Source organism: Rattus rattus, chromosome 1 (assembly GCF_011064425.1).
Source record: "Rattus rattus isolate New Zealand chromosome 1, Rrattus_CSIRO_v1, whole genome shotgun sequence".
In the NCBI taxonomy this organism is placed as follows: Eukaryota; Metazoa; Chordata; class Mammalia; order Rodentia; family Muridae; genus Rattus; species Rattus rattus.
Window position 1 is genome coordinate 161,493,776 of NC_046154.1, and position 22,581 is coordinate 161,516,356.

The following is a 22,581-nucleotide window of genomic DNA, read 5'->3' on the forward strand; positions in this document are numbered from 1 at the left end:
TAAACCCTGAGCCAGATTAACCAAAGGGTACAGAGAGTGTATCCAAATTAACAAATCAGAAATGAAAAGGAGACATAATGACAGAATCTGTGGAAATTAAAAAATTGTCGGGTGCCAATACAAATGCCTGTATTCACCAAAACAGGAAAATCTGGAGGAAATGGACAATTTTTCAAAACAAATAACAGATACCAAAGTTAAATCAGGGACAAATAAGCCATCTAAACTTGACCATAACTCCTAAAGAAATCTAAGCAGTTACTAAAAATAAAAAAAAAAAAAAAAAAAAAAAAAAAAAAAAGAGCCCAGGACCAGATGGGTTTAGTGAAGAATTCTATCACACCTTCATAGAAGATCTTATAACAATACTGTCCAAATATTTCCACAAAATAGAAACAGACGGAGCATTATCAAATTCCTTCTATGAAGCCACAGTTACTCTTATAATTAAACGACACAAAGACCCAACAAAGAAAGATAACTTCAGACAAATTGCCACTATGAATATAGATACAAAAAGACTCAGTAAAATTCTTGCAAACCGAATCCAAGAACACATCAAAATGATCATCTATCATGATAAAACAAGCTTTATCCCACGGATGAAGGAATGGTATAATATATAGAAATCCATCAATCTTATCCACTGTATAAACTAAGTCAAAGATAAAAGCCATATGATCATTTCATTAGATGCTGAGAAAGCATCTGACTACTTCGTGATAAAAGTCCTGTAAAGATCAGGAAATCAAGGAATATACTGCAAACCAGTAGCTAACATCAAACTAAGTGGAAAGAAACATGAAGAAATCCCACTAAAATCAGGGACTAAGCAAGGCTTCCCCCTCTCTCCATACTTATTCAATATATTACTCGAAGTCCTAACCAGTGCAAAGTGATATAAATTGGAAAGGAAGACATCAAAATATTATTTGCAGATGATATGATAGTATATATAAGTGATCATAAAAGTTCCACCAGAGAGCTACTAAACCTGATAAACAACTTCAGCAAAGAGGCTTGATAGAAAATTAACTCAAACAAATAATTAGCCTTCCTCTACTCAAAGGATAAACAGGGTAAAAAAAGAAATAGACAACCTACAAATTGTTTCCAAATAATATAAAATACCTTGGTGTGGCTTTAACCAAGCAAGTAAAAAGTCTGTATGACATGATGTCTCTGAAGAAAGAAATTGTAGAACATCTCAGAAGATGGAAAGATCTCCCATGCTCACGGTTTGGCAGGATTGATATCGTCAAAATGTCCCTTTTGCTAAAAGCAACCTACAGATTCTATGCAATTTCCATCAAAATGTCAACTCAGTTCGTCATAGGGATAGAAAAATCAAATGGCAAATTCATTTAGAATAACAAAACAACAACAACAGCAACAAAAAAAATTAAAAACAGGATAGCAAACACTATACTCAACAATAAAGGAACTTCTGGGAAAATCACCATCCCTGAACTCAAGAAGTATTAAAGAGCAATAGTGATAAAAACTGTGTGGTATTGGTACAGAAAAAGGCAGATAGATCAGTAGAATAGAATTGAAGTCTCAGAAATGTGCCCACAAAACTATAGTCACTTGATCTTAGTCAACAGAACCAAAACCATCCAATGGAGAAAAGGTAGCATTTCCAAGAAATGGTGCTGGTTCAACTAAAGTTTAGCATGTAGAAGAAAGCAAATCAACCTATTCTCATCACCCTGTAAAAGCTTAAGTACAAGTGGATCAAGGAACTCCACATCAAACCACATACACTCAATCTAATAGAAGAAAAAGTGGAGAAGAATATCGAACCCATGGGAACTGGGAAAAAATTCCTGAACACACCACCAATGGCTTAAGCTTTAAGATCAAGAATTTACAAATGGGACCTCATAAAATTGCAAAGCTTCTGTAAGGTAAAGAACATTGTCATTAGAAGAAAACAGCAACCAGAGATTAGGAAAAGATCTTTACCATACCTACATCCAGTAGAGGGCTATTATCTAAAATATAAAAAGAACTCAAGAAGTTAAGCTCCAGAGATCCAAATAACCCTATTACAAATGGTGTAGAGAACAAAACAAAGAATTCACAGCTGAGGAATATCGAATGCCTGAGAAGCACCTAAAGATATGTTAACTTCCTTAGTCATCTGGGAAATGCAAATCAAACCAACCATGAGATTCCACCTTACACCACTCAGAATGGCTAAAATAAAAAATTCTGGTGACAGTAGATGCAGAAGAGGATGTGGAGAAAGAGGAACATTCCTCCATTGATGGTTTCAATTGCAAACTGGTACAACCACTATGGAAATCAATATGGAGGTTTCTCAGAAAATTGTACATTCTACTACATGGGTACTCAGCTATAACACTCCTGGGCATATACCCAAAAGATGCTCCCACATGCAATGAAGACACATATTCTACTATGTTTATACCAGCCTTATTTATAATAGCCAGAAGCTGGAAAGAACCCAGATACCCTTCAACAGAGGAATAGATACAGAAAATATGGTACATCTACACAATGGAGTACTACAAAGCTATCTAAAACAATGACTCCATGAAATTCATAGACAAATGGAATGAACTAGAAAATATCATCCTGAGTGAGGTAACCATTCACCCAAAACATACATGGTATGCACTCATTGATAAGTGTATATTAACCCGAAAGCACTAATTACCCAAGATATAATCGACAGACCACATGCAGCTCAGAAAGAAGATGACAAAAATGCAGATTCTTCACTCTTTCTTAAAAGCGGATCAAAAATATTCATAGGAGATGATACAGAGGCAAAGTTTAAAACAAAGACTGAAGGAACAACCATTCAGAGCCTGCGCCACATGTGGCATATGAGAACGGAACCCCTGCTGGAGGAATTAGAGAAAGGATTGAAAGAGCTAAAGGAGCTTTCAACCCCATAAGAAAAACAATCCCAACAAACCAGAGCTTCCATTGACTAAACCACTACCCAAAGGCTACACATGGACTGATCTAGGGCTGCACTGTATATGTAGCAGAGGATGTCCTTGTTGGGCACCAGTGGAAGGGGATGCCCTTGGTTCTTCCAAGGTTGGAACATCAGTGTAGCGGAAATGTTGGGGGGATATTAAGGGGTTGAAGGGGGAAACACCCTTGGGATAGTGGGCTTCTGGACAGGAAACTGGCCAAGGGAATAATATTTGAAATGTAATAAAAGAAATATATTCAATTAAGAAAAAAGAAGCAGCACAAAGAACTTGAAAATTCCTTTCATTTTTTTCCCCAGTAGGCTACCAGTTAACAGTTTATAGACTTGATAACTGACAAGTGCCTTCAGGCAGAAATAAAAGCATGACTTATTCCGTGTAGGGCACTGAAGCTTTATTTGCACTACCTCGTCAGAAAGATAAAGTTTCTCTGGTGCTGATTGAAATTCCATTTCTTCTAGTTGCAATGCTCTAGTCAGGCAAATATTGACTGGTCATCTTCTCCATTCGTCGAACCCTCGCAGAGCAAAAACTCATAGGTACATAAATTTGAGATGACTTGCCTTCCCCACCTACTGCCTCCTTGATATCCCCTCATCTATTAATCCACTATTGACATTCTAGCTCCAAGACCTATTTAATAACCTCAATTCTGTCATAACCTCTGTATATCAGTTGAATGTCAATGGGGGCATAGGCTTATAAATTGTTTGTGTTCACTTGAAATTGATTTAAACAAGGACTGACCCTGAGCTTCAACTTCATAGATAGCAATGAATAGCCTAGTAAGAGCATCAGTGGAAGGGGAAGCCCTTGTTCCTGTCAAGACTGAACCCATAGTGAACATGATTGTTGGAGGGAGGGCAGTAATGGGGGGAGGATGGAGAGGGGAACACCCATATAGAAGGGGAGGAGGAGGGGTTGGGGGATGATGGCCTGGAAACTGGGAAATGGAATATTAATTGAAATGTAAATAAGAAATACTCAAATTAATAAAGATGGAGGAAAAAAGTAAAAATAATAAAGTTATGCAAATGTTTGGAATCTAAAAAAATATATACACTGTAAAGAAAAAAAACCTCTTAAAATTTGAATCTGCTTATTTTAAAGACTATAGTAGTCCAAAAATGATTCTTTCTGCCATGAATCTACAAGGAACACCTTTTAATCATATAAAAATTCATCATGAAATAAACATTTTACATATTTTTATTAAAACATACAGATTATGGAAAACTGTTGCTTTCTGTTATTTTTGTTGTTAGAGTGTGGAATTGTTTGTGTTGCTCTTTTATATTGGGCTCATTGCAAGTAGATCACTTTCTTGCTTTTTCTAGGGTGTAGTTTTCCTCCTAGTGCTTGAGTTTACAATCTATTATCCTTTGTAGGACTGGATTTTTAGAGAGATATTGTGTGAATTTGGCTTTTTCATGGAATATCTTCATTTCTCCATCTATGTTAATTGAGAGTTTTACAGGATTCAGTAACCTGGGCTAGCATTTGTGCTCTCTTAGGGTCTATAGGACATCTTCCCAGAATCTTCTGGCTTTCATAATCTCTGGTGAGAAGTCTGGTGTAATTTTGATAGGTTTGCCTTTATATGTGACTTGATCTTTTTCCCTTACTACTCTTAATAACCTTACTTTGTTTTCTATATTGGTGATTTGATTATTAAGTGACAGAAGGTGTTTTTCTCTGGTACAGTCTATTTGGAGTTCTGTAGGCTTCTTGTATATTCATGGGTATCTTATTTATTTAGGTTAGGGAAGTTTTCTTCTATGATTTTGTTGAAGATATTTACTGGTCTTTTGAGCTGGGAGTCTTCACTCTCTTTTATACCTATTTTCCTTAGGTTTGTTCTTCTCATTGTGTACTGGATTTTCGGGCTGTTTTGAGTTAGGAGATCTTTGCATTTTGCATTTTCTTTGAATGTTGTGTCAATGTCTTTTACAGTATCTTCTGCACCTGAGATTCTCTCTTTTTATCTATTGTATTCTGTTGGTGATGCTTGTATCTGTAACTCCTGATCTCTTCCCTAGGTTTTCTATCTTCTAGATTATCTCCCTTTGTGATTTCTTTATTTTTTATTTCCATTTTTAGATCCTAGATGGTTTTGTTCAATTCCTTCTTCCCCTGTTTTGTTGTGTTTTCCTCTACGTCTTTAAGGGATTTTCATGTTTCCTCTTTAAGGGCTTCTACTTTTTTACCTGTGTTGTCCTGTATTTCTTTAAGGTAGTTATTTATGTCCTTCTTAAAGTCTTCTATTATCATCATGAGATGTGATTTGAAGTCCACATATTGCTTTTCCATTGTGTTGGGATTTCCAGAACTTGGTGTAGTATGATAACTGGTTCTGATAATGACAAATAGTCTTGTTTCTGTTGCTTATGTTCTTACATTTCCCTTTCCCCATTTGATTATCTCTAGTGTTACTGACCCTTGCTGTCTCTGACTGCAGCCTGTCCCTCCTGGTATCCTGGTTGTGTCAGAACACCACAGAGCTGTCTCTCTGATCCTATGATTCTGGGATCCTGTTATCCTGAGATCCATGTTGTGTCCGATCCCTTGGGATATTTGTATCTACTACATGTCCTTTTTGTATAAATGACATTTTATTTTTTGAAAACTATACTTTGTCAAAATGTATATCTACATAGAAAGAAAGAGCAAAAACTGGAGAATATGTGTCTCTTACCAATATTTACCAGAATCTGTTATATAATTGATCATTTTTTCAATAAGATTACCCATAATGTTATTTATTCATATAACATGCAGTTGCTCGGTTACTTTGAACAGATTCATTGGAAAGAGTTCACTCTTTAATTGTTTCTGGATTGATCTTCTCAAACTCATTATAGCTCTTAATTCACTTGAAATATTTCATGTATTTAAGAACATAGAAAAAAATTAGAGCCAGCTGAGTGCAATAAGAGATGAGGAAAGAAGATGCTCGATGAAAGATGATCAAACCTCTTTACAAGTCAGAGATGTAAACACTTGTGTAATTTGTGGTTTTGGAAACAATATTCATATGTTAGAGGAGAAAATGAAATAGATAAACATAAGTTTAAAATGACCCAGGTTGAATTCCTATTTCCAAACTGAAATACCCTACATCTGAACCTTCCCACCACGCTGGGCAAGTAACTCTCTCAAAGAAGAATTCCTAGCTCTGTGAAGTCTGTAATTCCAGGGAGAATTTCCTCATCCTGCCACCTCTCCCTCACCTTCACCAGACCTGTAGATCCCAAACCATATATGTAAGATTCACTTCTCCCACCCTTCTTCCCTGTTCTCTGAGCCCTCTGGGCCAAGCCAAGCTGCCCAGATAGCTTTCTTTCCCAGGTGGACCTCCATTTTCTCATCATCTCTCCTCTACTTTCATCAGATCTGTGATTTCTGAAACAAACACATAAATTACCCCCTACACACACACACACACACACACACACACACACACACACACACACACACACATCGACCTTGCTCTCTGAGCCTTCTAGGCCAAGACATACTGCCCTAAACAACCTGCTATCCAAGAGAAGCTCCATCTGCCTCAAGATCAAATAGTACGGGATGCAGAGATATTTCAATACATGAAAATTTATCAACATGAATCTCCATATAAACAACATGAAAGGAAAACATCATGTGATCATTCTTTCATCTCATTAGATACTGAAGAAGCCTTTGACAAAATCCAACACCTCTTCATGTGAAAAGTAGTAGAGAGATCAGGAATACAAGGCCCAAACCAAACATAATCAAAGCATTATACAGCAAGTCAGTAGTCAACATCAAACTAAATGTAGATAAATATAAAGCAATTCCATTAAAATCAGGGACAAGACAAAGCTGTCCATTCCTTCACTAACTACTCAAGATAGTAGTTGAAATTCAAGCCAGACCAATAAGACCATTGCAGGAGATCAAGGGGATACAAACTAGAATGAAAGAGGTCAAAGTATCACTATTTGCCAAGGATATGATTATATTTCTTTTTCAAAAAATTCTACCAAAGAAATCCTACAGCTGTTAATCGCCTTCAGGAAAGTGGTTGGATACCAAATTAACTCTCTCCTGAGATGACACAAGGCAGGCCAACTAGAAGAATGAATCCCACAGGCAGGCTTTGGGGATAGCCTCCACTCATGTTTTTCCAACTGCACATAAAGACCAAGCTGTACATCCTTTTCACATGTTTGGAAAGCCCAGGTCCAGACATGTATGTTATTTGATTGGTGTTTCAGTCTCTGATAGCCTAAATGTCCAGGATAGTTGATTCTGTTAGTCTTTTTGTGGAGTGTCTATTCTCTTCACTGTCTGTAATCCTTCTCCCAAATCTTTCATAGGAGTTCCCAACCTCCACCCGATGATTGATTAAAGGTTGGACCTACAAGTAAGGCTGCACGTAGAAGGGCTCTCAGTAAGACAGTTACTGTGTGTGCTGCACCCCATTATGCTTCCCACATATCGACTAAACACATTAAGAATGGATCTGGGTATGACAGAATCTGTGTGCTGTACCCAAGTATGCTTATTATGAAATTGACTAAATACATGAATTCACAGAATAATGAGATTACCAGAAATAAGGCTGGGTATTGACAAAATGCTAGAGTCAAGTTATCTGTATGCAGAAGTTCACTAACTTAGGCAGAAGGCAAAGACATTTTTATCTCTGTAAACCACAGGCTTTTAGTTTGAACACTAAAGAAAAATTATATTGGTAAGCTTTAGGAGTAAGGGGCATGTCCATGAGCAAAGATAGTAAACTCAGGCTTCAAGGAAAATATCCATCTACAATATAATCAAAGTACTATTAAAGTATTTCTATGTTGATAGCTCACATAATTGAGTTTTTGAGAAAGAATTCAATTGTTGTAACACAGAGACTCATGGAAGAGGCTCAAAATACTTACTATGGTATTTTATAGGAACAAAACCCTAGCTAACTTTGGTATTTGATTTGCCTTCAATCCAATGATTTTGAACCTTTTAGGAAGAAATGGGATGTGAACCATACCTTCCACATCTCTCTAGCAGTTCTAGGTAGCAGTTCCTGAAGTTCGTATTTTGCCAAAAGAACTCAATTCAGCTATGTATGTTCTTTTCTTAAGGCCTAAATATACTTGCAAATAGATTTGAAAAGTATTTGAGAAAGTCTATATATTCTGTTCACCTAGACCTCTCTCTGACAGTGAAACTCAAACTTCATCAATATTTTGTGTAAAATAAGGAATTCCTCTGTTTAGTCATCAAAAAAGGAACTATATGTTGCCTACCAATTCCCATTAAGTCCTATAAGTCTTGAACCACATTCTAGATGTTCTTAAAAAAGCCAATTTAACCAAGCTACATATTCATAGTTCAAAACCAGCCTCTATTCTTTTGATGACCTCTTAACTGCACTTCTTTCTGCCAAATTTCTCCAGAATCCCCTATCTCACCCTCTCCTGCTGTTTATTTGAGGGTTCTCCCCCACTCACCCACAAACTCAACACCTCCCCGCCCTGGCATTCCCCTACCCTGGGACATGGAGCCTTCACAGGACCCAGGGTCTCCCCTCACACTGATATCTGACAAGGCCATCCTCTGCTTCATATGCCACTTGAGCCAAGGATAATTTCATGTGTACTCTGAATGGTCATTTTAGTCCCTGGTAGCTCTGGGGGACAGGAGTATATTTAGTTGATATTGATATTCTTCCTATAGGTTGCAAACCCCTTCAGCTCCCTCAGGCCTTTCTCTAACTCCTTCATTGGGAACCACATTCTCAGTCCAATGGTTGGCTGTGAGCATCTGCCTCTTTATTCGTCAGGCTCTGGCAGAGACTTTCAGGAGACAGGTATATCAGGTTCCTGTCAGCAAGCACTTCTTGGCTTTTGCAAAAGTATCTGGGTTTGGTGACAGTAGGTGGGATGGATCCCCATGTGGGGAAGTCTCTGGATGGCATTTCCTTCAGTCTCTCCTCCATAATTTCTCCCCATATTCCCTCCTAGGAGTATTTTGTTCCCCCTCTGAGAAGGACTGAAGCATCCACACTTTGCTCTTTCTTCTTCTGGAGCTTAATGAGATCTGTGGACTGTATCTTGGGTATTCTGAGCTTTAGGGCTAATATCCATTTATCAATAAGTGCATACCATGTTTTTTGTTTTTGTTTTTGTTTTTGTTTTTTTTGTGACTGAGTTACTTTCTTATCAGTTGTTCCATCCTGCAGGACAGTCAACAAGGGTGCAGAGGGTACCTGGAGTGGGGGACAAGAGATGCAAAGAAGGATGCCAAGACAAGATCTGATCAAGGTGACAATTTTATTGTTTCCAAGGCTGAACTTATAACATAACAGGGGTAACAGAGAGGGGGGAATTGGGAAACATTTACTTAGGCCAAAGACAGTATTCATGTGGTCAGCTGATGTCAACAGGATGTTGGTTTTTTCACATCATTGGGCATCCTGACGTCGGATGTATTTCTCAGCAAGGTCATAACTTTGTCTTATCATTAGTCACCTTGACCAGCAGATTTGTGTTAATCTTCTGCAGCTGGCTGGGGATTTTCCATGAACCCAGTCATACTTAACTCTAACCATAATATTAACATCAATAATGAGGGTTTTAAAGACATTGCTCCTAACAGGTTACCTCACTCAGGTTGATATTTTCTAGTTCCATTAATTGCCTAAGAATTTCATGAAGTCATTATTTTTATTTTTTCTTTTATTAATAATAGATTTATTTATGCAAGAATAGAATCATCATTGCTAAACTCAGTAGGGGATGTTAAATTTTTTGCCCAATTTTCCTTCCTGGATAAGTCTTTCCTTTCTGTCCCTGTCTGTTTTGAAAACATAATTACAGAAAATGAAAGGCCCAAGACCTGCCACAGCTCCTCAAAGTGAGCTCTTGGGAGTGGGTCTGAAACTAGGATAAATATTTGTTGATCTTGCGAATGAATCAGAGCAGGATTTTCGATGTGCGTTTGGTGTTCCGGATCGTTGTTCTGAAGCATGTATTCCCTTTAAGCTGGGCCCTTATGCTCAAGCGCTCGAACTGAGCCTTTCCTGCCAGGATTGAGGGTACTGGTGAGAGTGGCTAGGGGTGGAGGCTTTTACTTGGAGCCCGATATCTTGGTTGTCCTGTGCTCTTCTTAACAATTTTATAAATGATTACTGTGTTCCCTGTTTTACAAAGATGGCAGAGTCCACAGCCCCAGGCCTGCCCAGTAGAGTGGCAACATCAGGAATCAACTCTGTTACATTTAATCCCAGAATCCCGGGTCTTTAACACACAGACATGTGATAACAGATCTGGCTCTGGGTTTGGAATTTCTGTAGCTATTTCTGTTGCCATAGCAGCATGTTCATGCTTTCTTTGGGCTTTAGTCTAAATATTTTTGAAGAGCAACTGTTTAATTTTAAAATTAGCTTGGTTCCCTAGAGATAAGCTCTTTTTTTTTTATCTTTATGAACTTGAATATTTCTTATTTACTCTTCGATTGTTAATCCCCTTCCCGGTTTCCTGGCCAACATCCCCCTAACCCTCCTCCTCCCCTTCTAGATGGGCTTCCCCTCCCCATCCTCCACCCATTACCACCCTTCCCCCAACAAGAACGTTCACTGGGGGTTTAGTCTTGGGAAGACCAAGGGGTTCCCCATCCACTGGTGCTCTTACTAGGCTATTCATTTCTACCTATGATGTTGGAGCCCAGCGTCAGTCCATGTATAGACTTTGGGTATTGGCTTAGTCTCTGGAAGCTCTGGTTGGTTGGCATTGTTGTTCATATGTGGTCTCGAGCCCCTTCAAGCTCTTCCAGTTCTTTTCTGATTCCTTCAATGGGGATCCCATTCTCAGTTCAGTGGTTTGCTGCTGGCATATGCCTATGTATTTGCTGTATTCTGGCTGTGTCTCTAAGGAGAGATCTACATCAAGTTCTTGTTGGCCTACACTTCTTTGCTTCAACCATCTTATCCAGTTTGGTGGATGTATATGTATTGGTCACATGTGGGACAGGTTCCAAATGGGTATTCCTTCTGCCTCTGTTCTACACTTTAACTACCTATTCCCTCCCAAGGGTATTTTTGTTCCCCTTCTAAAGAAGAACTGAAGCATTTGCATTTTGGTCATCCTTGAGTTTCATGTGTTCTGTGCATCTAGGGTAATTCAAGCATTTGGGCTAATAGCAATTTATCAATGAGTGCATACCTTGTGTTTTTCTGTGATTGGGTTACCTCACTCAGGATGATATTTTCCAGTTCCATCCATTTGCCTATGAATTTCATAAAGTCATTTTTTGATAGATAAGTAATATTCAATTGTGTAGATGTACCGCATTTTCTGTATCCATTCCTCTGTTGAAGGGCATCTGGGTTCTTTCCAGCTTCAGGCTATTATAAATAAGGCTGATATGAACATAGTGGAACACATGTCTTTGGTATATGTTAGGGCATCTTTTGCGGATATGCCCAAGAGAGGTATAGCTCGGTCCTCAGGTAGTTCAATGTCCAATTTTCTGAGGAGCCTCCAGACTGATTTCCAGAATGGTTGTACCAGTATTCTATTCCACCAACAATGGAGGAGTGTTCCTCTTTCTCCACAACCTTGCCAGCATTTGATGTCACCTGATTTTTGATCTTAGCTATTCTCACTGGTGTGAGGTGAAATCTCAGGGGTGTTTTGATTTGCATTTCCCTTATGACTAAAGATGTTGAACATTTCTTTAGGTGTTTCTTGGCCATTCGGCATTCCTCAGCTGTGAATTCTTTGTTTAGCACTCCATGCTTCAAGGCAGTGCTGAATGACATGTGTTGTTTTTTCTCCTGTAAGTGGGGTGGCATGTAGAATGCCAGAACATGTGTCTATAGATACATGCACATTCTGTAATTTTCCAAAAGTAGAATTATGAGTCGCATCCATTTGCCAGATTTGCAATGGCTGTATTCCTCTCGGGTTGACCCCGATGTGAGGAACTGGGAGGAACTGGCAGCACTGTTGGCATTGGGTGACTATATCACGTGCCTCTTTTCTAGTTATAGAGAACGGGGTAAAGTTTCTGAGGTGACATGGAAATTGCCATGAAAAGGCTTTAAGGGATAACTCTAAAGGAGAGGCCAGGGCCACAGCTATCATTTTGTGGCTTTGTCAGCCAAATCATTCTCTGAACTCATTGGGCCAGGAGTGCAGAATGGGCCCGTATATGAGTAATGTATACAGGGAATCTTCTATTTAATAGGATAATTTGGATTTTTCGGAAAATATCTGCCACCTTACTAGTGGTTTTAATTATACCGGCGGTTTCAAGAATACTAACAGCATTAACCACATAGGAGGAATCTGAAACAATATTTAGAGGAACCTGGAATTTTTCAATGACCTCCATGACCACTAGGCATTCCCTGAATGATTTTTGTAAGTTGATTATCAATCCCTCCTCTCCTGGACAGTGCCTTCTAGGCTCTAATAGCCATGCTGGAGACCTGAGCATAGGCGCCCCAGTGGTAAGCAGACTGATCAGCTGCAAAGCGGCCCTGTCCTGTTAAGAGTTCGAAAGTCCATTCTTGTTGCTCAGGTATTAAGGCCGTAGCATTCGCTCTGGCCTGTGTTTGGGCTGCCTCATACCAGAGCGCTTTCCATTCCATGTATTGGCCCATGCTGGCAAGGGCTGCCTTTAGCAATCATCTGCCAATCAGCTGGTGTCAATGCTGTCATGGCCAACCTGTCGAGTTGTGTTAGAGTAAAGTTGGCCGTGACTCCATACTTTCTAACTGATTCCGCTAATTCCTTAATCTGATTATATTCAACAGGGGCATGGACCCGTCCTCCCTCAGAGTCTCAAAGATAGGAAATGTCATACTCAGCTTTCTTCTCACCTTCTCGGGACTAGTGAGAAGGCGTGAGCGTGTCTCATATGGAGGGGGCGCCACAGGTGGCAGCCGTGCTAGAAGGCTTCTATTACTTCCCTACATTCATCGGGGTAATATCTTTCCTCCTCATCTAGCTCAGCCTCCTCCTCTGAGTCTAAGGTTTTATTTTCAGAGCTTTCAGAACTGTCGGGTTCAGCGCTTCTAGCTCTTTCACAGGGTATAGGCTGGCTCCCCCTCCTGGTTTATGTGTAGGGAGGAAGTGCTGGAATCTGAAAATTTCAACGCTCCCTTGTCTTCTACTTACCGGGGGGGCACTTTTCTTTCTTAGGACGCGTCTTTTTCTTGCCTCCCAACCTCTCACTTCGCATCCTTTCTGACAGACTTTCTCGGACTACCTCGAGTGGCCTGTCCTTCTATTACTGCTGCCTTACATGTTTCATCCTTATACAATTCTTAACCAGCTTTCATATAGCTTTGGTCCCTAGGCATAGATCCTCTTCCGCTAATTTTCTGTCAAGGTCTTTTCCAAGTTTGTTCCATGAGGCAATAAATTCTGAGGCCTGAACAGGCAAACCAAGGCGCCACCCTCTCCACCTCCTTCACAAAGTTTTTAAGTGTTCCTCCTCCAATTTTGATGTCCTCTGCTTTAACACTGTTTCCAAGGCCATGACCACAGACTGTGAGGATCCCATGATGGGCCAGGAACGCAGTTTTTATCTCGGGTCCGTCTGACAAGGCGTGAGGTGAAAGGGTAGAGACAGACACGCTGTTCTCTTATGTGCGGGAGTCTTACACGCCCCTCCCAGACCCTGCCGCTTATCTATGTCGGCCTTATCGCTCCTTGCTCCTCAACAGTCAAATCCGGTAAAAAGGGAGCTGCGCCGGGGTTCAGTTATATCGAGACTGAGACTGCCCCTTCAGCTGCTGTGATCGTCCTTTAACAATGCTAAAACAGTGAAAACAGAACATAAAGAGTAGGGTGGCTCAGGACAAATACTATAGCCCCCAACAAATCCTTCCCAAGGCGGTGACAACCCCAGACCAAAGTCTGAGAGGGCTGCCCACTCCTAACGTATCTACCTGTAGTTCTGAATCCTCCTTGTCGCCAAGGGATCTCGAAGGTGCTGACGATGGCGAGGTCTTTCCATTTTTGGCACCAGATGTCCCGCCTACGCGTCGCCAGCAGGAGCAGCTCACACACAGGATCCTTCTACAGAAAAAGCTTTACTGCGTCTTGAGAGGGAGAGCATAACCTTCAATGCGGAGGCGCTTTGAAAGGAATAACTTGTCCCTTATATGGAAACTATCCTCGCCTAGGACGTGTCACTCTTCTGACTGTCGCTGCCAATTATGCCAGATGATTTACCATAACGTCGTGTCCCTATTAGTAGGGAAGTTACCAGGCGCCTCGTATTGCCCTTTTACTAGGTGCGTTCTGGCAGATGCTGGTGCCATCTTGTAATAGAGTATGTAAGGACAGCTCCTCGGACAGCTCCTCACATCTGTGAGGACAGCTCCTCGGACAGCTCCTCCAAGGACATTTGGATTTTTTCCAACTTCTGGATATTAAAAATTTAGCTGTTATGGACATAATGGAGCTTGTGTCCTTGTTGTATATTGGAGCGTGTTTTGGGAATATGCCCAGAAGTGTTATAGCTGGCTCCTCATGTTGTGCTATCTCCACTTTTCTGAGGAATCTCCAGACTGATTTCCAAAGTCGTTGTACTAGGTTGAAATCATTTGAACAATGGAGAAGTTTTTTTCTTTCTGCACAGTCTTGCCTATATCTGCTGTTACCTGAGTTTTTTATCTTAGCCATTCTGAGTGGTGTGATGTGGATTCTCAGGCTTGTTTTGATTTGCATTTCCCCAATGACTTAGACTGGTGAACATTTCTTTAGGTGGTTCATGGCCATTAATTATTCCTCATTTGATAATTCTTTTCTTAGCTCTGTATCCAATTTTAATAGAATTATTTGTTTCTCCTTGGGTCTAACTTCTTGTGTTCTTTTTATATATTTGATATTAGCCCTCTATTAGATGTACAATTGGTAAAGTTTTTTTCCTAATCTGTCAGTTGTCATTTTTTCCCATTGACAGTGCCATTTGTAATATAGAAGCTTTCCAATTTTATTAGGTCCCATTTGTCTATTTTTGATCTGAGAGCATAAGTCATTGCTGTTCTGATCAGAAAATTTTTCTCTCTGCACAAGAATTCGAGGTTCTTCCCCATCTAAACAGTCCCATATCCCCTAACGTAATAGAAGTAATCACTAAAAGACTTTCAAACAAAAAAAGCCCAAGACCAGATGGGTTTTGTGAAGAATTCTATCAATACTTCAAAGAGGGCTACCCAATACTGATACTCTTTAAATTATTCCACAAAATAGAAACCAAAGGAACACTTCATTCTTTGAAACAACAATTATACTTATACCTAAATCACACAAAGACCCACTAAAGAAAGAGGACTTCAGACCAATTTCCCCTATGAATATCAAAGCAAAAATACTTGATAAAATTCTTGCAAACTGAATCCAAGGACATATCAAAATGATCATCCATCACGCCCAAGTAGGCTTTTCCCCAGGAATGCACAGGTTCCAATATATAGAAATCCATCCACATAATCCCATGCTCAAAGAAAAAATATCATTTGATCATCTCACTAGATGTGGAGGAAGCAGTTGACAAAGTTCAACACTCCTTCATAATAAAAGTCTTGGAAAGATCAGGAATTCAAGGCCTATACCAAAATATAGTAAAAGCAATAATACAGCAAGCATGTAGCCAACATCAAACCAAATGGAGAGAAACCTGAAGCAATCACAATAAAATCAGGGACTAGACATCTCTGCCTACTCTCTCCCTACCTATTCAATACAGTACTTGAAATCCTAGCTCAAGAAATTAGACGACAAAAAGAGGTCAAAGTAATACAAGCTAGAAAGGAAGAAGTCCTATCGCTATTCACAGATGATATGATAGTATAATTATGTGAACCCCCAAAGTTCCAACAGAGAGCTCTGAAACCTGGTAAACAACTTCAGCAAAGTGGCTTGATATACAATTAACTCAAACAAATCAGTAGTCTTCTTCTACTCAAGGAATAAACAGGCTGAGACTGTTACTAGGGAAAAGACATATTTCACAACAGTCACAAATAATATAAAATACCTTGGTGTGACGTTAACGAAGTAAATGAAGGATCTGTATGACAAGAACTTCAAGTCTCTGAAGAAAGAAATTGAAGATCTCAGAACATGGAAAGATCTCCCATGCTCATGGATTGGAAAGATTAATATAGTAAAAATGGCCATCTTTTCTAAAGCAAACTGCAGATTCAATGTCATACCCATCAAAATTCCAACTCAATTTTTCATAGAGTTAGAAAGAGCAATTCTCATATTTATTTGGAATAAGAAAAACCCAGGAGAGCAAATTCTATCCTCAACAATAAGAGATCTTCTGAGGAATCACCATCCCTGACCTCAAGCTGTATTACATAGGGTTAGTGATTTAAAAATCTACATGGTATTGGCACAGAGATAGGCAGGTAGATCAATGGAATAGAATTAAAGACCCAGAAATAAACGCACATACCTATGGTCACTTTATCTTTGACAAAGAAGCTAAAATATTCCAGTGGAAAAAGATAGCATTTTCAATAAATTGTGCTAGTTCGACTGGTCGTCAGCATGTAGTAGAATGCAAGTCAATCCATTCTTACTGCCTTATACAAAGGTGAAATTCAAGTGTATCAAGGACTTCCACATAAAACCAGATACACTGAAACTAATAGAAGCCTTATATATTTAAAGATTTGAAATGTTTTCATGTAACTCTGCATGATATTTAAACTTCCTTACTCCAAATAGGTAATGGTGTATCATTGTTCTATATACATGTATATGAAAAACTTATGCCAAAATACTTCAGCATGACAAATTTATAGACTTTTGAAAATTAGAAAAATGTTTTCAAAATCAAATATACCTGAGCAAATTTTGTAAGGAGGGGATTGCATGTCAAAAATAGTATTCATCATAACCAAGATAGCTTTATCCCTGAAACACAGCGATGTTTCAACATGAGCAATTAATGAACTAAATCATTTTTTTTTCAAAACTCAGTTTTGTAGGAATTTTCCATGTAATTTTTGTAAGACATGAGCAGGCTTTCCTGTCTCTGGTACTAGCTCTAAAAATATTGTAGGGCATTGGGTGTTTCTATTACAACACATATTGTAACCCAGTGCACTCTTCCTCCCTCCTTCCCCCCTGTCTCTCTCTGTCTCTGTCCCTCTTTCTCTCTGTCTCTCTCTGTATCTCTCTCTGTCTCTGTCTGTCTGTCTGTCTGACTGTCTCTCTCTCTCTCTCTCTCTCTCTCTCTCTCTGTCACACACACACACACACACACACACACACACACACACACACACACCAGCTCTCTCCTTTACTCTCTCTCTCTTCTCCCTCTCTCTCTCTCTCTCTCTCTCTCTCTCTCTCTCTCTCTCTCTCTCTCTCTCCCTTCCTCCCTCCTTCAGTCTTTCCCCTTGCCTGCATACACACATGAAAATTGATATATATATATATATATTGTTCTATTTTAAAACACAAGTCCTTAAGAGAATCAAAGGGGTTTTGTAGAAATCACATTATCTTGGGAAAGACAGGACCCTCAGAGACATTACCTAAGGAGACAACACTGCTGAATGTGCAGCACACAGGCACACATATATATTCATAACCGTACTCAACCATGTAGACCTTCACATTATTATATGGAAGGCTTTGTAATGCATGCCTCCTCTATCTCCTTTCTAATAGGCAATAAATATGCAATGTTTGGATGCAAATCACATATTAAACTTAGTTAATAGAAAAATTACTTCTCTGTGTGTGCTTTTCATGAACTCATTTAATATGCCTTCAGTGTTTTTGCAAATCTTTATATTTTAATATTTTTCAAATTTATTCAATTTATTCAATTTCAATTTCAAATTTACTTCGATACGTAGTTTCCTTGAGGATATCCTTATGAAAATAATGAGCAATATCCTCTCCATTGTGAAGAAAACTCAGCTTAAGTTATGCATAAGTGGAGTCAGTGGCTTTTAGTGAATATAAATTTAAATAAATTTCAAATTTAGCATCTATGCCAAATATACTAAAGTTAAAAAAATCTACTGCCTCACAGCAATACATTATCTAAAGGGAAAAAATACAGAGGACTCTAATGGAAATAACAGCAAACTGTTTTTTTCTAATATAAATTACAGAATCAGTAAGAAAATGTCTTTGAATATTAATTTTGAGAGCTGTAAAAATATTACCTCTAGTTCTTGACATTCCTATTAACTATACTTAACTAAATTATCCAGTATGCTTTTATTATCAAAGAAAATAATTAAATTTCAAACTTCATGTCCCAGTGGAAAATTACTCTTGCTATTTTGTGCTTTTTAAATGTTTATATAAAATTAGACTAGATTACATTTTTGTATGAAAATATTGACTATATGAAATACAAATATAACTGTTGTTTTTCAGTATTATTTGCATTCTACATTTTTCCAACAATTAATGATTCCACAGACTATTTCTGTAATTCAACTCATTATTCAGCTTAGCTTAGGTCACACTCATCAACCCTATCTCTCTCCAGAGACAATTTATCACTTCTTTGCTAAAAAAGTCCCTTGTGTCTGTTTCAAGGAGGAGGTAAAAACATAGAACAGAAAAGAATATTTAGGCACACCATTTTCTAACAATGGTGTAAAAAGTAGAATTTAGAATTACAGGCCATTGTTCTTTCTTAAGAGTAACCGGAAGACAAAGGGTGAAAATGTTATTTGTCAAATTTCATAATATCCATTGTAAGTACTTTGTTCTTTTTTGGAATTTTAGAAAACATGAGATTCTAGGTACTGGCTGTTATGGTTACAACTAAGAATTTTAGGCGATATTCTATCTCAACAACTTCTACTTATTGGCCACATAGCCCTTCATCTCCCAGGATGCTGATTTTTGATTCTCACTCATCTTTTATGTGTTTTTCCTGATTTACCAATGAAGTTTTATCTAGGTAGCACACCAAATATACAGCTTTATTGCCTCTTAACTGTATGTATTGCTCAAATATCTTGATAATGTAGCTAGCTTCTTCCCTTTCTTTTACTTCATGTATTCCCCTTTCTCCTCCATATCTTCTTCCTCCCCCAAACTTTTTGAGAATCTTAGCTACAGTTCAATATATAATAACTTCTTCTACATTGAATTCCTGTTCTGTTTGTCAATTTACCTGTTTGTTTTCAACAACCTTTGGATTTACTGTTAAATTGTAAGTTGTAGCCCGAGACATTTCTACTCAATGTGAATGAAATAAATACATAAATAATAAAACAAGAATATTTTGTTTTGAGAGTTTTATAAATAGTGTGCACTCTACGGGAGGTGTCCACTGAAATTTTTGTTATTTTTTCTTTTTATTTTTCTTGAGCTGAGGACCAATACCAGGGCCTTGCGCTTGCTAGGCAAGCAATCTAGCACTGAGCTAAATTCCCAACCCCTGAAATTTTTGATGTTCACTGGAACCCAAGTATTTCTCAAGTTTCTTAAACCGCAATTTTAAGAATGGATTCCCTTGGACAATTTGGGTTTTTGCAGTTTCCACCAAAAACCAAGAATATATCACCGATCAGAATCTACTTCAGAGATATTCATTGGCTTCACCCTATAGCATGTTCCTATTACTGTATATAGCTTAATTACCTCCCCAAATTTCAGCTACACATGGTATGAGTTTGTTATGTATGAAAAGCACATAAGGGAGACATAGGTAATAAGTCTGAACAATGATCCAAAATGAGGTAATATAAAAAATTGGTTAAAAATCCACTAAGAATTTGGGTTTGAGCTCTTCAGCTACAACAACTTTGCATTATATAAATTAGTCTCTGATCTTTATTCTTTTTTCATTTTCTAATTATTCATTGCCTAAGTTCTCTATCTGGTTGTTAAAATCTCATATACATAGAGGAAAACTATTATTTAATTTAATAGAGAAACACTAAGAATGCTTTTAAACTTTGAAGATTTCTGAGTTTGTTCCATTAGGGATATAGAAATGTTGGTTTTGATAACCCTGATCTACTTATTAAAATATTAATTGCTCAGAAATTCAAGAATAGTTTAAAACATTTTCTAAAATTGACAAACAAATGTTTGTCTCAAATGCATTCCTTTATTGAAGTAGTTTTGAGAATAAAATTATATTTTTAATTTTAAATATTTTATTTATTTTTCAAATGTTTGCTCATATACCATAGAAAAAGACCTGTCTGAGAATTATCTTCATCTCCCAATGTACTAACAATAACTATCAGATGACTACCTTAACACTAATTATCTGTAGATCCAAGGCAATCACCAGATACATTATTGTCTTGTGACAGTTAATGTTCACTTTTATAACAGTATAATTTAATGAATAAGTTCATGTTTCAGTTACTACATTGCTACAAGTTTGTATGATATGATGAAACAAACACATATATGAGCAAATATAATTCAAACTTATCTGGACTCTCTAATTCATTTCACAATTATAGACCTGACAGAACACAAAAAGAAGTGAAAAATCGAACATCTGTAAGTGAGTTTATCCTTCTATAACTCTTCTTCAATAATTCTTAAATAATCTTTGGGATTAACAAATGACCCAAAGGTAAACATTTTAATTTTTATATTTTTATTTCTCACTTATATTTTGAGCATTACTCAAAATCTGACCATTATTACACTCAGATAGATTCACACCTCAAGATGCCCATGTACTTCTTCCTTCGAAATTTCTCTTTCCTAGAAATCACATTTACAACAGTATCCATCCGTCGGTTCCCTGTGAGCATTGTAACAGGGGATATGACCATCTCCTATAACTCTTGTATGGCTCAGGTGTTCTTCTTCATACTCCTGGGTTTGACAGAATTTTTTCTTCTGACTGCTATGTCCTATGACCGATATGTGGCTATATGTAAGCCCTTGCATTATGCCACAATAATAAACAGCAGAGTCTGCATTCGGCTCACAGTTAGCTCTTGGCTGGCTGGATTTCTCATCATCTCTCCACCTGTGATCATGGGCCTTCAACTGGATTTCTGTGACTCCAACATCATTAACCATTTCACCTGTGACTCTTCCCCCGTGCTGCTCATTTCTTGCACAGACACAGCCTTTCTGGAACTTTTGGCATTCTTCCTAGCAGTACTCACCCTCATGGTAACCTTCTCATTATTGATTCTCTTCTACATGTTCATCCTTAGGACAATTCTAAGAATCCCCTCTGCAAAGCAAAGGAAAAAGGCCTTTTCTACCTGTTCTTCACACATGATTGTTGTGTCCATTTCCTATGGAAGCTGTATAATCATGTATGTCAAAACTTCAGTAAAGAAAGGCGTGGCTTTGACTAAGGGTATAGCAGAGCTCAACACCTCTGTTGCCCCGATGCTGAGTCCTTTTATCTACTCCCTTAGAAACAAACAAGTAAAAGAATACTTTAAGACCTTGGTCAAAAAATGCATTTCAAATAATAATTAATGGTAATGAAATTCACTGTTTCATTTTTCATAAAGTTATATGCCATGTTTATTTGCATTATTGTATTTTCCATCTACTTTTGTATTCAACTTAGAAAATGTTTTCATATTTTGATTTCAGTTAAAATTTTCTGAGTGTGGCTGATTTGTTGTCACCAAAATGAGAATGACATTTTAAAAGAATGAATTTATTTTCAAAGTATTTATCAATTGAGCAACAAACAAATGCTAATAAAAGAGCAACATGCAACTCTGAAAAATACTTCCTACTGTATAAGTACATTTAATTGAGATCTTCAGTGAGCCAATGTCCCCCATGTCTACTGTGCAGCTACTTCTTGCTGTATTTCCTAAAACCTATTTACATTAGGGGCCTGTGCAGTGAAGTGTATAAGTTTTATGTCTATCTTGTGTTTTCTGTCTTTTTTTATCATAACAAATGGGATTTAATTGAGTTTAGTGACAATTTCTAAAAGTTGCTCTCAAAATTAATGTTACTTACATCAGGGTCCTAAACCCTGATCATTAATCTACTGAATAATTCTGTTGATTTGTTAATGCTTAACTTTGAGCTTACCTAAAGTTTCTTTGGAAAAAGATGCTAGCCATTCATAGATTCATCTATAGATTTCTCTAACAGTAAAAGAAATATATGTTCTATGACACAGGTAGTTCTCAGAATTTCTTTCATACTCATAATAACTTAAGTTGTTTTCCAAAATTTATATTGTTTAATTTTTTAAATATTGACACTTTATAGACTTTAGAGTATATGGGGCTAGAAATATTTGCTATATAAGCAGACATACACCATGTTAAGAAAGGTTGTTAAGAGAGAGAGAGAGAGAGAGAGAGAGAGAGAGAGAGAGAGAGTGTGTGTAAAACCAAGTTGCTCAATCTATATAATATTACATCTATAGGTTGTGTCAATAATAAGTGAAAATAAGTATAAACTACTCACCTGGTAGTTACCTGGAGTGATGTATGCAATATCAGTTGATGTACAAAGGCAAGAAATTCACAACTATTTTCATAGCAAGAGTTTAGCTGCTTTTCCTCTTCTGCTTGTTTCTAAACCTTTTTGAAAATTAGATTGTAGAGTTTATAACATTTGTTCAGAGCCAGGCATAGTGGCATTGCTTTTTA

The 22,581-nt window shown here is 37.7% G+C and overlaps 1 protein-coding gene and 1 pseudogene across 1 annotated transcript; one reads left to right on the forward strand and one right to left on the reverse strand.

The window, feature by feature from the left end:
* Nucleotides 1–9,744: 9,744 nt before the first annotated feature.
* On the reverse strand, nucleotides 9,745–13,205 carry LOC116910175 (annotated as a pseudogene).
* Nucleotides 13,206–20,540: 7,335 nt separating this feature from the next.
* LOC116910254 (olfactory receptor 6C76-like) lies at nucleotides 20,541–21,436 on the forward strand (the record flags this gene model as incomplete). Its single annotated transcript, XM_032914163.1, is given in 2 exon segments — nucleotides 20,541–20,634; nucleotides 20,637–21,436. Coding segments are annotated over 2 exon segments (894 nt in total), but the record flags the coding sequence as incomplete, so codon positions are not given.
* Nucleotides 21,437–22,581: the final 1,145 nt, after the last annotated feature.